Raw genomic sequence first — 13,264 nt, 5'->3', positions numbered from 1 at the left:
TGGTGCAATAGTAATCGTATATGAGGCAATTAAACCTGATGTATGTTCATAAGATCTGTATTGTGTGAGACCATGCTCTGTTTATGTTTGCCATAAATATTGAGGTTATTTGGTTTCCTTTCCCTTCGCCTCACCTTCAAATTGTGCCGCCTGCTTTATTTCCATATGTTTAGAGTTCTGTCAAAAAGACCATTTCCTGTAAAGCTGCTGAAAATTACAGTACATTTTCTTACTGCTCCTAATTTTTAGTGTGTATCTATTGTACGAGAGTCCCACATTATGTTGAAGGCTCTTGATGGACTGGAGATGTCCCATGTTGTCATACAGGCAGTTAGTATCAGGCAGTTAGCCTATAGCTGAGTGTTTGGCCTAAATATATTATTGTTCCTGTCAGCTATACTTTATTGGCACGCACCAAATATCCACTGCGCCCACTCCATTTGACTGGATGGAATCTATCAGACCAGAGCATGTCTTTACTAACCACTGGATTGACAGGCAGCAATCGATACGGTGGAGGTCAACTTAACGCGTCTAGTACAGACGTGATAAATCGAGGGCTCTGGTATTCCAAGGCTACGTCTACACTCCCCAGTCTTGTGCAAGAACGTATGCAAATGAGGGGTGACAATTGCCTCATTTGCATACTGAATGAGCCACCATTTTGCACAAGAAGGAGCAGTGTAGAACAAGAAGAGTAATGGAAGTCGATGGGAGAGTGTCCCTTGTTGGTGTGCTGCACTGAAGACACTATAGATAGTAGATCTTCATATATCGACTTTAGCTACATTAGTCATGTAGCTGAAGTTGCATAACAGTCCATGGTAGTGTAGACTAGGTAAAAGCTTTAGGTCCATGTCTTCAAGGTTCTTAAGCATCTGAATATCCTTTAAGCATGTGAGTAATCTCAAAGAAGTAAATGAGACAAATGGCATGGTTGAAATTGGATGTACGATTAAGTATCTTGCAGTAATTTTACCTACCAGTGGCACTTCCTAGACCAGGAGTGGGCAGTCTTTTTAGAAAGGGGACCAGTTCACAAATTTTTGAAGTGGCTCTGGGCTGCTCTGGAAGAGGCGGTACCTTGGGTGGAAGGAGTGGGGCTAGGACACTTCCGTGCTCCCCCGCCCACAGACCCTGTTTGGCGTGGGGGAGGGCATGAAGTGTTTGCCCCTACCTTCCCCTAGAGAGAACTGCCAGCTGTTCTGAACAGCTGGCAGTTCCCTCTAGGCGCCCGTGCCCCCGGCAGTGGAAGAAGACTTTGTGCACTCCCCCCCACCCTCAGGCCAATCGGGGCACTTTACAATCAGCTCACTGTAATCCCCAGGTCCTTTTCTTCTGAACTGCTGCTTAGCCAGTCGGTCCCCAGTCTGTAACAGTACTTGGGATTCTTCCATCCCAAGTGCAGTTATCCTTGTTGAACCTCATCAAATTTCTTTTGGCCCAGTTCTCCAATTTGTCTAGGTCACTCTGGACCCTATCTCTACCCTCCAGCATAGCTATCTCTCCCCCTAGCTTAGTGTCATCTGCAAACTTACTGAGGGTGCAATCCATCCCCTCATCCAGGTCATTAATGAAGATGTTGAACAAAACTGGCCCCAGAACCGATCTTTGGGGCACTCTGCTTGATATTGACCGCCAACCTGACATCGAGTCATTGAACACTACCCATTGAGCCCAAGGATCTAGCCTGCTTTCTCTCTACTCATAGACTCATAGACTTTAAGGTCAGAAGGGACCATTATGATCATCTAGTCTGACCCCCTGCACAGCGCAGGCCACAGAATCTCGCCCACCCCTCTTAGAATAATCCTCTCACCTATGTCTCAGATATTGAAGCCTTCAAATACTTTGAAGGCCCCAAGATGCAGAGAATCCTTCAGCTGTGATCTGTGCCCAATGCTACAGAGGAAGGCGAAAACCTCCAGGGCCTCTGCCAATCTACCCTGGAGGAAAATTCCTTCCTGACCCCAAATATGGCGATCAGCTAAACCCTGAGCATGTGGGTAAGACTCACCAGCCAGACACCCAGAAAGTTCCCTATAATGAATGGTCAATTAGTTACCAAGATCATGTTATTTCATCCAACCATCCCCTTATCATAGAATCATAGAACTGGAAGAGACCTCAGAAGGTTGTCAAGTCCAGCCCTCCGCTCTAGGCAGGACCAATCCCATCTAAATCAACCCGGCCAGGGTTTTGTCAAGCCGAGACTTAAACACCTCTAGGGATGGAGACTCCACTACTTCCCTAGGTAACCCATTCCAATGCTTCACTACCCTCCTAGTAAAATAGTTTTTCCTAATATCCAATCTGGACCTCTCCCACCACAACTTGAGACCATTGCTCCTTGTTCTGCCATCTGTCACTACTGAGAACAGCCTCTCTCCATCCTCTTTGGAACCTCCCTTCAGGAAGTTGAAGGCTGCTATCAAGTCCCCCCTTACTCTTCGCTTCTGCAGACTAAACAGACCCAAGTCCCTCAGCCTCTCCTCGTAGGTCATATGCTCCAGACCCCTAATCATTTTGGTTGCCCTCCGCTGGACCCTCTCCAATGCGTCCGCATCCTTTTTGTAGTGGGGGGCCCAGAACTGGACACAGTACTCCAGATGTGGCCTCACCAAAGCCGAATAAAGGGGAATAATGACATCTCTGGATCTGCTGGCAATGCTCCTCTTAATGCATCCTAATATGCCATTAGCCTTCTTGGCTACAAGGGCACACTGTTGACTCATATCTAGCTTCTCATCCACTGTAACCCCCAGGTCCTTTTCTGCAGAACTACTACTTAACTGGTTGGTCCCCAGCCTATAACTATGCTTGGGATTCTTCCGTCCCAAGTGCAGGACTCTACACTTGTCTTTGTTGAATCTCATGAGATTTCTAGTGGCCCAATCCTCCAATTTGTCTAAGTCACTCTGGACCCTATCTCTGCCCTTAAGCGTATCTACCTCTCCCCCTAGCTTAGTGTCATCTGCAAACTTGCTGAGGGTGCAATCTATCCCCTCATCCAGGTCATTAATAAAGATATTGAACAAAACCGGTCCTAGAACCGAACCTTGGGGTACTCCACTAGAAGCCGACCGCCATCCTGACATCGAGCCATTGATCACTACCCGCTGGGCCCGGCCTTCTAGCCATCTTTCTATCCATCTTACCGTCCATTTATCCAATCCGCATTCCCTTAACTTGCTGGCAAGAATATTGTGGGAGACCGTATCAAAAGCCTTGCTAAAGTCAAGGTATATAACATCCACTGACTTTCCCATGTCCACTGAGCCAGTTACCTCATCATAGAAGCTAATCAGATTGGTCAAGCACGACTTGCCCTTTGTGAATCCATGCTGACTATTCCTGATCACTTTCCTCTCATTCAAGTGTCTCAAAATGGATTCCTTTAGGATCCCTTCCATGATTTTTCCAGGAACCGAGGTAAGACTGACCGGCCTATAGTTCCCTGGATCGTCCTTCTTCCCTTTTTTGAAGATGGGCACTACATTTGCCTTTTTCCAATCATTCGGGATTTTGCCCGATCTCCACGACTTTTCAAAGATAATGGCCAAAGGCTCCTCAATGACATTTGCCAACTCCTTCAGTACCCTTGGGTGCATTAAGTCTGGACCCATGGATTTGTGTACGTTTAGTTTTTCTAAATATTTCCTAACCTGTTCTTTACCCACCAAGGGCTGTCCATCTTCTTCCCATCTTGCGTCGCTTAGCACAGAAGTCCAGGAGCCGACCTTGTCCGTGAATACAGACTCTACCTTAGAGTCCATTTATCCAATCCCTATTTCTTTAACTTGCTGGCAAGAATACTGTGGGAGACCGTATTAAAAGCTTTGCTAAAGTCAAGGATATCATATACACTGCCTTCCCCATGTCCACAGAGCCAGTTATCTCATCATAGAAGGTAATCAGGTTGGTCAGGTATGACTTGCCCTTGGTGAATCCATGTTGACTATTCCTGATCACTTTCCTCTCTTCCAAGTGCTTCAAAATGGATTCCTGGAGAATCCCCTCCATGATTTTTCCAGGGACTGACGTGAGGCTGACCTGTCTGTAGTCCCCTGGATTGTCCTTCCTTGTTTTAAAGATGGGCACTACATTTTCCTTCTTCCAATCACCATAAGTTTTCAAAGATAATGGCCAATGGATCTGGAATTACATCAGCCAATTCTCTCAGCACCCTTGGATGCATTAGGTTTGGACCCATGGATCCATGTATGTTCAGTTTTTCTAAAAAGTTCTTAACCTGTTCTTTCTTCACTGAGGGCTGTACACCTTTCCCATACTGTACTGCCTAGTGCAGCAGTTTGGAAGCTCGGCCAACACAAAACAAACTGAAGGTTTAATGTACTTACTAAACTTTAAATCAAAACAAAAACCAAACACATGCCTTCATTTTCAATTAGAACATTTGTCACTGTTTGAAGTGGCTATAAGGAATCCTTCTCAGAAATAAGTCTGAACTAGTGGTCCTGAGAGAACTTTCCAAAACTTCTTTAAACCCTTTAAAAATGAGTTTCAACTGAAATCACCTATTTGAACCTAGGCAATGCTCAGATGAGTGGGCTTAAGTGAAAGCAACTTAATTAAAACACTTAAAATATCCACAAGGCCTCAGTATTTCCAAGGAGTGGGAAGCGGAGGGAAAGGAGAGAAACGGCAGTCTGTGTTATCTCCCTCATCCAGTAAGGTTCCTGCTCCTTCCCTGACTGCCCTCTTATTGCTAACATGCCTGTAGAAATGTTTCTTGTTACCCTCATATCCCTTGCTAGCTGATATTCCAATTGCACTTTGGCCTTCCTATTACACTTCTGCATTCACAGGCAGTATACAGAGGTTCAAGCAACAACAATAGGATTTGCTCATGTAACTTCCAATGCATTAAAAATAAAAAAGTATTGTAGTTTTCTGTTCTCAGGGTTCTGATGTGTTATCTCCTTTGGTAGGAGTCTTCTCAGGTATACTCGGGCACTTTTTTGCATTGCTCATTTGTGGTCTCTGTATGTAACACACACGGTCTTCCTTTTGATGCACTCAGAAAACATTTCATTAGTACAAGTAAAAATTGCCTGAATGTTAATTTCTTTCATTGGAAAATGTCTTTTCTTAACTTAAATAAACCTCCTTGCTATTATAGGTGTTTTGTGGGAACAGAATCTGAAAAGCAGTTCTTGTGTTTGTTTCATAAGTGTATGTTTATGTGTACAGACTGCTAAATATAAGCATGTAAGAATGGCCATACTGGGTCAGACCAAAGGTCCATCCAGCCGAGTACCCTGTCTGCCAACAGTGGCCAATGCCAGGTGTCTCAGAGGGAGTGAACTGAACAGGTACTGATCAAGCGATCTCTCTCCTGCCATTCATCTCCACCCTCTGACAAACAGAAGCTAGGGACACCATTCCTTACTCATCCTGGCTAATAGCCATTTATGGACTTAACCTCCATGAATTTATCTAGTTCTCTTTTAAACTCTGTTATAGTCCTAGCCTTCACAACCTCCTCAGGCAAGGAGTTCCACAGATTGACTATGCGCTGTTTGAAGAACAACTTCATTTGTTTTAAACCTGCTGCCCATTAGTTTTATTTGGTGGCCCCTAGTTCTTATATTATGGAAACAAATAAATAACTTTTCCTTATTCACTTTCTCCAAACCACTCATGATTTTATATACTTGTATCATATCCCCCCTTAGTCTCCTCTTTTCCAAGCTAAAAAGTCCCAGTCTCTTTAATTTCTCCTCATATGGGACCCATTCCAAACCCCTAATCATTTTAGTTGCCCTTCTCTGAACCTTTTCTAATACCAGTATATCTTTTTTGAGATGAGACCTCATCTGTATGCAGTATTCAAGATGTGGGCGTACCATGGATTTATATAAGGGCAATAAGATATTCTCCATCTTATTCTCTATCCCTTTTTAATAATTCCTAACATCCTGTTTGCTTTTTTGGCTGCCGCTGCACACTGCATGGACGTCTTCAGAGAAATATCCACAATGACTCCAAGATCTCTTTCCTGATTAGTTGTAGCTAAATTAGCCCCCATCATATTATATGTATAGTTGGGGTTATTTTTTCCAATGTGCATTACTTTACATTTATCCACATTATATTTCATTTGCCTTTTTGTTGCCCAATCACTTAGTTTGGTGAGATTTTTTTGAAGTTCTTCACAGTCTGCTTTGGTCTTAACTATCTTGAGCAGTTTAGTATCGTCTGCAAACTTTGCCACCTCACTGTTTACCCCTTTCTCCAGATCATTTATGAATAAGTTGAATAGGATTGATCCTAGTACTGACCCTTGGGGAACACCACTAGTTACTCCTCTCCATTCTGAAAATTTATCTTTTATTCCTACCCTTTGCTTCCTGTCTTTTAACCAGTTCTCAGTCCATGAAAGGATCTTCCTTCTTATCCCATGACAACTTAATTTACTTAAGAGCCATTGCTCAGGGACCTTGTCAAAGGCTTTCTGGAAATCTAAGTACACTATCTACTGGAATCCCCCTTGTCCACATGTTTGTTGACCCCTTCAAAGGACTCTAATAGATTAGTAAGACATGATTTCCCCTTACAGAAACCATGTTGACTTTTGCCCAACAAATTATGTTCTTCTATGTGTCTGACAATTTTATTCTTTACTATTGTTTCAATACTATTGCTTCAATATGTGTTGTTTTTTCTAGTCATCAATGGTCACACACCATGTTTGCGGCTGTTGCTGGAAGTTGCAGACAACCCTGATGTGACAGATGCCAAAGGACAGTAAGTTGTCTTTGTTTTTATACAGTACTGTATTACGAATGGCAGCTCCATAAATTGCTCATGGCATAGATTCTTGTATGAAATGCTGAATACATTACTGCATGGATCTCTTGCAACGCTCTAATTTTCTGATATAATTTGGCAAATATTACAAAATACACATTCAGTCAATCAAAGCCATAGAATACACATTAGGAAGGGGAGCACATTATTTATTAATATTAGCCGTTACCCTGAGCTTTATACAGTTCTTCTGAGATGTTTCAGGTTAAACTTAGTTAACAACTGATCAGTTTTTTAGTTGTTTCTAATCTAGGGAGACTCCCACTGGTTCCAAAACATTGATATTTTAGGACATACTTGGTTTTTTGGAATGGAGAATTTGGACAGTGTATTAATTGAATGTAACACTTAAAGTGGAGTTGATGTAGATGATGATGGTTTACAGTACTTATTAAATGGTAGTTATGGAGGGAGGAGGCAAGTATATCCTAAAAGTTGAAAATGGCTTTAAAATTTCACGTTGGAGAAAACAGACAGATGAGTGCTGTGTTTTTAAAGGGCATCCTCTTCCCTCTTTGAATGATCACTTTAGGATTTTTTTCTCCTTTTGCTTTATTTTGAAAAGAAGTGGAAGAAATATTCCTCAAGGGTCTAGCCAAGGGATGATTCGTACAAATGAGATACTGAATACACTTGGCTTTTTCCCTATATTAAACAATTCTGTCCTGGATTTTTTTTTAAAGAAAAAAATTATATAAATAGTTATCTTAACAACTAGGAGAAGTGATTGAATAAGTGTGTAAATAATGCTTGCTGTTCGTTGCACTGCTTAACAATACAGTTGTACAAAAGTATTTAAAACTGGGTTACATAAATGAATATAAGTCCTAAAGATGGAGAAAGGAAGTATGGAGAAAATGCCAGGAATTCTTGGCACCCCACTTTCCCAAAGGATAAGTTAACAGTGGAAATGATATGTGTGCTTAAAGCTGTGATTACTTCTCATTTTTTAGAACCCCACTGATGCTTGCTGTGGCTTATGGACACATTGATGCTGTTTCCTTGTTACTTGAAAAAGAAGCATCTGTAGATGCAGCTGATCTCTTGGGATGCACCGCTTTACATAGAGGGGTGACTATTAATTTTATGCCCTTAACGATGTATATTAAGTTTATTTTATGAATAAGGGGATATTAAATGGAGTGATTATTGTAAATTGAAAATATTAACAAGCTTGGAAAAGTTGGTCAAAGAAGTGAGTCTTGAGTTTTAGTCAGAGGCAGTGAGATTTGAGGTACATGCAATCTCTGTTGAGTGAGCTTCTCAGTTAATATGCAGTTGCTGAGAGAGCTAGTAGAGTTACATATAAATGTGACCATGGTTATCTAACAGTTTTCCATAGAGTCCTGGAAACGCCTGTGCAAAACTGAAACTATTCCATAAAGCTTCTGTTCTGATAACCTACAAAAACATATTAAAATACTGTAGGAGATAAACAAATCCGTGGCAGAGGCAGCTGATATGATAGTAACAGCTGGGCTGCTGGAGTAGCTTTCTAAAAGAGTTTCTATTTTTGCAGTTCTGTTATTGCTCCTGACTTCCCTTGTATTTGTGATTTCTTTCTTGACTGATATCCGTTCAGTTGGTCTCAAATATGATCTTTAGGACTCTACCCTTTATTCTAAGAATCTCCACATTTGTAAATTCCTAATTTTCTGTCTCGTACCTGACTCCAACCGAGCTTCTTATCCTCAAACTGAGGGTGGGGGCAAGAGGGATGTCAGGTAACCATATCTTTAGAAGCTGCTATTGGTGCTTTTTAATACAAAGGGATGGAGCAGGCTCTAGCATTAGGAAGGCATCATATGGGATGTCCTGAAGGTAGGGTGGTGGGATGGGTTCTGGAGTGGCCTAGAGGATAGGGCATTCACTTGGGACAAAATAGCTTCTCATCCATTTCCTGGAGCCTAATCTTGCCCCCTCATTATGCATAAGCACATTGTGTATTTCACATATTCTTTGCTTCAGCACCAAAACGATACCAAGCTTCTGATTAACTTTTGTTATTAGATTATGACTGGGCATGAGGAATGCGTTCAAATGCTGTTGGAACAAGAAGTATCTATCTTGTGCAAAGACTCCAGAGGCAGGACACCTTTACATTATGCAGCAGCTCATGGTCATGCCACTTGGTTGAGTGAATTGCTGCAGATGGCAGTGTCAGAAGAGGACTGTAATTTCAAAGATAATCAAGGTTATACACCATTGCACTGGGCTTGTTATAATGGTAAGCGTCTCTCTTCTTATGCCTTGCCCAACTCAAATGTGAGATTTAATGGTAGAAAGTATAATAGTAAAATAGCTAGTAGCATAAAATGCTTGAGTTGTAGATTCTCTCCTTTTGCCCTTTGAAGTAGTTCCAAGAAATTGCTACATTTATACTTCGTCAGAAGGTAGAGAAATTCCAGCAAAAGTGCAACCTTGCTTCAGAATGAGCCACTAGATGTGAGCCTCAATCATGATGCACAATAGACCCATCACTTGGCGGGTGAGCATGAAAACTGACTCCTTTGAATCAGTGACATAACTCCAATTGCATTACTGAGGCCAGGATTCCACTTTAGAGGTCATCTCCTATACACTGGTGCATGAGACTATCACAGTTACTGTGATACTTACAACATAACAGGCTTGCCTTAGTTGCTTCTCATTAGGGTGGTTTGAGACTGTTAAGTCCAAGTACAGAATGACAGATGGCTGACCATCTCTTAAAATTGTGACAGATTATTTTGAAGAATGTGATAGCACTCAGTGAAAATACAAGAGCTCTTTTAAAAAATATATAAAGGCCCAAATTGGGTCTAGTTCGCAGCACTTCTAAAAGTATTTTACATGCCTAAAGTTTTATTGCATAAAAACTTAACATATGCAGTACAGTCTGCCTTTGAATTTCAAATGCTAAAATACAATGTTCATATAACTGTAATATGAAAATAAGCTATTATTTTGCATTTTATAACTATAAATCATCTGATCTTTTAGGTAATGAAAACTGCATAGAGGTACTATTGGAACAGAAATCGTTCCGCAAATTTAATGGTAATAACTTCTCTCCATTGCACTGTGCCGTGTAAGTAGAGATATAATTGTCGAATCGGGCTATTTTGCTTTAGGATAGATGGAGAAAAATTATTAGCAGACGAACAATAAAGCTATCTGGGTATAGAAATAATGCTGCTAGCAAATGATTCTTAGCTCTGATAATCAGTGTATATAACTGTCTGATGAAAAGCTAGTGCTATCAAGAGCCTTATGAATTCCTGCAGTTTGAGTGTGAAGTTGCCGCTCTCCCAGTTACAGGGCAAGCTGCAGCTCTTTCCCCTTTCTGGTCTCTCAGTGGAGCTCCTCAGGTCTTAGGCCTTATGCTTTTACCTAATTCCAGGTAGAATGTGGCAGTTCTCTTAAACCAGGACCTGAGCTACAGTACCAAGAATGTGAGCCCTAAAGGTCTGGCTGAGTTCAGTCCCCTGCAGTTCTGTCCTTCAGGAGCCAGTGACCAGAGGTATACAGTGACCAACCAGCCTCCCTAAAGCAGAAGTACTCTTATTGAGTAGTAGGAACAAACCATGTGAAGAAAAAGGGTTTAAAATCAAGCTTACACAAATGTTTACCTTATCTCAAGTTCATCCAGGCATTAACGGTGACCTAAGCAGGCACCACTTTGTTTAACCGGCTCTTGGAGCGGTGGCTGATTTCAGGCTGGCTCCCTCTGGTGCTCTCTCCTCCGAGTAAGCATCCTCCTTTAAACCTTGCTATCGTTCTTGGGCTTTTTTCTGTCATGCCATTTTCTGCCATTTCTGGCCACAACTAGTTTTTATGTTATCTGGAGAGGGAGGCAGAATCACCAACGTGTTGGCAGTTCTGGCATTGTGTGCCTTAAGAACTCACAAGTATTTGCTAATAGATGACTGCCTTGTGCCATTCTTCTCCTTCCTAACTAAATTGAAGGCAGACTTTTGTTGAGTTAAACCACCATATTCATACTAGAAATATCCCAATAACCAGGCCAATATACACTGTCAGTGGATTACCACAGGCCAGCTCCAAATCTGCCTGTAATACTCAGAAAAATTAGCTCAATTTAGGGCAAAGCATATATAGTGTTTCGGGAGAAAGTGCTTTTTGACTAGGGTAAGCCAGCAGAAAAATAAATAAGAATTATAGAATCAAACACAAACATTCATGATGCCTGCTGAGGTTTAGAATTACTGACTTACAAACTCTTCATTCTACCATTAGTATAATTATCTTCTCCTACAAATGACTGATATTTGTTTCTGTATAACTATATAGTGGTCTACTCTCATTTCTCTAGTTAATTGTCAGCATTTCTATTTGTATGATGTTTGATCATCCTAACCTAAACCTTGAATTTTTTAATACAGTTTGAACCTCTCAAGGTCAGCAGTCTTTGGTCCAGCAACATCCATGGTCCAGCATAGTTTTAGTTAGCCAGATGTCCACTCACTGTGGATGTGGTCAAGTTTCCTGCGGCATAAAGTTTGTTTACAGCCACCAGTCCTAGCACTCAGTGTTCTGTGCTGTTATTTAGCTCTAATTTACCCCTAAATGTCTTCTAAGAGCCCAGTAATTAGTGGAAGTGTTGCTAATGCTGCTAGACTATATTGACCTCTGTGGTTCAGCTTATTTTCTGGTTTGGCACCGGTCAGGTCCCTAAGGTGCCAGACTAGAGAGGTTCAACTTGTAATAAAAATGATAAATTAGAAAAATAGAACCCTTTAAAAGCCAACTTAAAATAAAACCACTTCAGACTGAAACTTGATATATAAAATCTGAACCTCAAATGGTCACTTACTAAAAATTCATGGTCTCCTTCTCCCCAATAAAGGAATCTGGAGACTAGGACCAAAATTCAACAAGCTTTTTTTTTTTTTTTAATTTTTAAAGATAATGAAGGTCATTGTCACTCATAAAATGATAGCCTTTCTATGGAAATAGTGACTTGATTAAAAGGTTACTTAAAAAGTGACAGTATGAGAAATTAGCATTCTGTTTTAGCTATAAAGTGACTTAATTGAATACTTAGGGGATAACCTTTTTCTCAACTTGAAAGTCTGTTGAAACCACAAAACAAACTGCTCGGTGTTGCAATGTTTTGCCAAACACAGACTGCCGTTTCTCTCCTTTCCCTCCGCTTCCCACTCCTTGGAAATACTGAGGCCTTGTGGATATTTTAAGTGTTTTAATTAAGTTGCTTTCACTTAAGCCCACTCATCTGAGCATTGCCTAGGTTCAAATAGGTGATTTCAGTTGAAACTCATTTTTAAAGGGTTTAAAGAAGTTTTGGAAAGTTCTCTCAGGACCACTAGTTCAGACTTATTTCTGAGAAGGATTCCTTATAGCCACTTCAAACATTGACAAATGTTCTAATTGAAAATGAAGGCATGTGTTTGGTTTTTGTTTTGATTTAAAGTTTAATAAGTACATTAAACCTTCAGTTTGTTTTGTGTTGGCCGAGCTGAAGAGATAAACTGTGCATAGCCAAGAGATAAACTGTGCATAGCCAAAACAGTAGCTGCGATTTGAGTGTAATAGAATATACTGCAGCTGGGATTTGACTCATATTATTAAAGCAAAAGTTAATTAGGACACATTACTAATATACGGAAAGAAATACTAATGTACTGTCAATTGAGGAAAGGAATGAAATGTGTATAGGCAGAGTGAAAGACAGACTTTTTCCTTACAAAGAATTGTTCTGGTCTTTATAGAATCAATGATCATGAAAACTGTGCTTCACTGCTCATTGGTGCCATAGATGCCAGCATTGTCAATTGTAAAGATGACAAAGGAAGGTAAGAGTTCATTTTCTTGAATAGAATCCATTTTGCCATCATGAATCAGTCTGAGATCATTTTTGCTTCGTGCACCTAGTCTACATCTGGGCTAAAATTTGTTAGACCAGCTCCTGATGACCCACAAGTCGAACCATGACAAAGGAAGTAGTGATTCACTTCTAGAGAGAATATTAATTATTTTATGTTGCTACCTAAATAAATATTACTCTGTTTCTTTAAAATAGCCAGAGCTAAGGGCTGTTCATCAGAACCCTATATGGTAGCTGTTAAGCTTCTCCCTCACCCCCTTTTCAGATTTCTGTTTCTAGTTGAAAGGAAACAGTAGACTCCAGTTTGGGGAAATGAAAAAGCTGAGTTAATTCCTAGTTGTAAAACATATAACTGTAAGCTAAGAGTGCACTTGACAGGGGTTATGAAACAGAAATAGAACTACATATGTGTCTTCACATAGGCCTTGATTCAGCAAAAGTATTGAAGCACATTGTGCTTTGCAGGACAATAATTGTAGGATGGAAAAATATTTAACTTTTGCAAGAATTCTTATTAAACAAAATACACTCCTGACTCTGAATGATGTAGGTGATCACATGGGTCATGTACACACCTAAATC

General features: G+C 40.6%; 1 protein-coding gene and 1 long non-coding RNA gene across 13 annotated transcripts in view; one reads left to right on the top strand and one right to left on the bottom strand.

The window, feature by feature from the left end:
- The window catches only part of LOC112544926 (uncharacterized), a 50,772-nt gene that overhangs the window by 10,583 nt on the left and 26,925 nt on the right, over positions 1-13,264 (bottom strand). The gene's annotated exons all lie outside the window — the stretch shown is intronic.
- The window catches only part of ANKRD44 (ankyrin repeat domain 44), a 221,277-nt gene that overhangs the window by 185,509 nt on the left and 22,504 nt on the right, over positions 1-13,264 (top strand). For all 9 annotated transcript variants that reach the window (XM_014570888.3, XM_006117911.4, XM_075934242.1 and 6 more), the window contains 5 exons: positions 6,693-6,771; positions 7,788-7,905; positions 8,845-9,061; positions 9,817-9,904; positions 12,567-12,650. In XM_014570888.3, coding sequence (XP_014426374.1) covers positions 6,693-6,771; positions 7,788-7,905; positions 8,845-9,061; positions 9,817-9,904; positions 12,567-12,650 — 586 coding nt within the window. The remainder of the gene's footprint in view (positions 1-6,692; positions 6,772-7,787; positions 7,906-8,844; positions 9,062-9,816; positions 9,905-12,566; positions 12,651-13,264) is intronic.

Source organism: Pelodiscus sinensis, chromosome 7, assembly GCF_049634645.1.
Source record: "Pelodiscus sinensis isolate JC-2024 chromosome 7, ASM4963464v1, whole genome shotgun sequence".
Classification (NCBI taxonomy): Eukaryota; Metazoa; Chordata; order Testudines; family Trionychidae; genus Pelodiscus; species Pelodiscus sinensis.
This window is presented reverse-complemented; position numbering and strand designations above follow the sequence as displayed.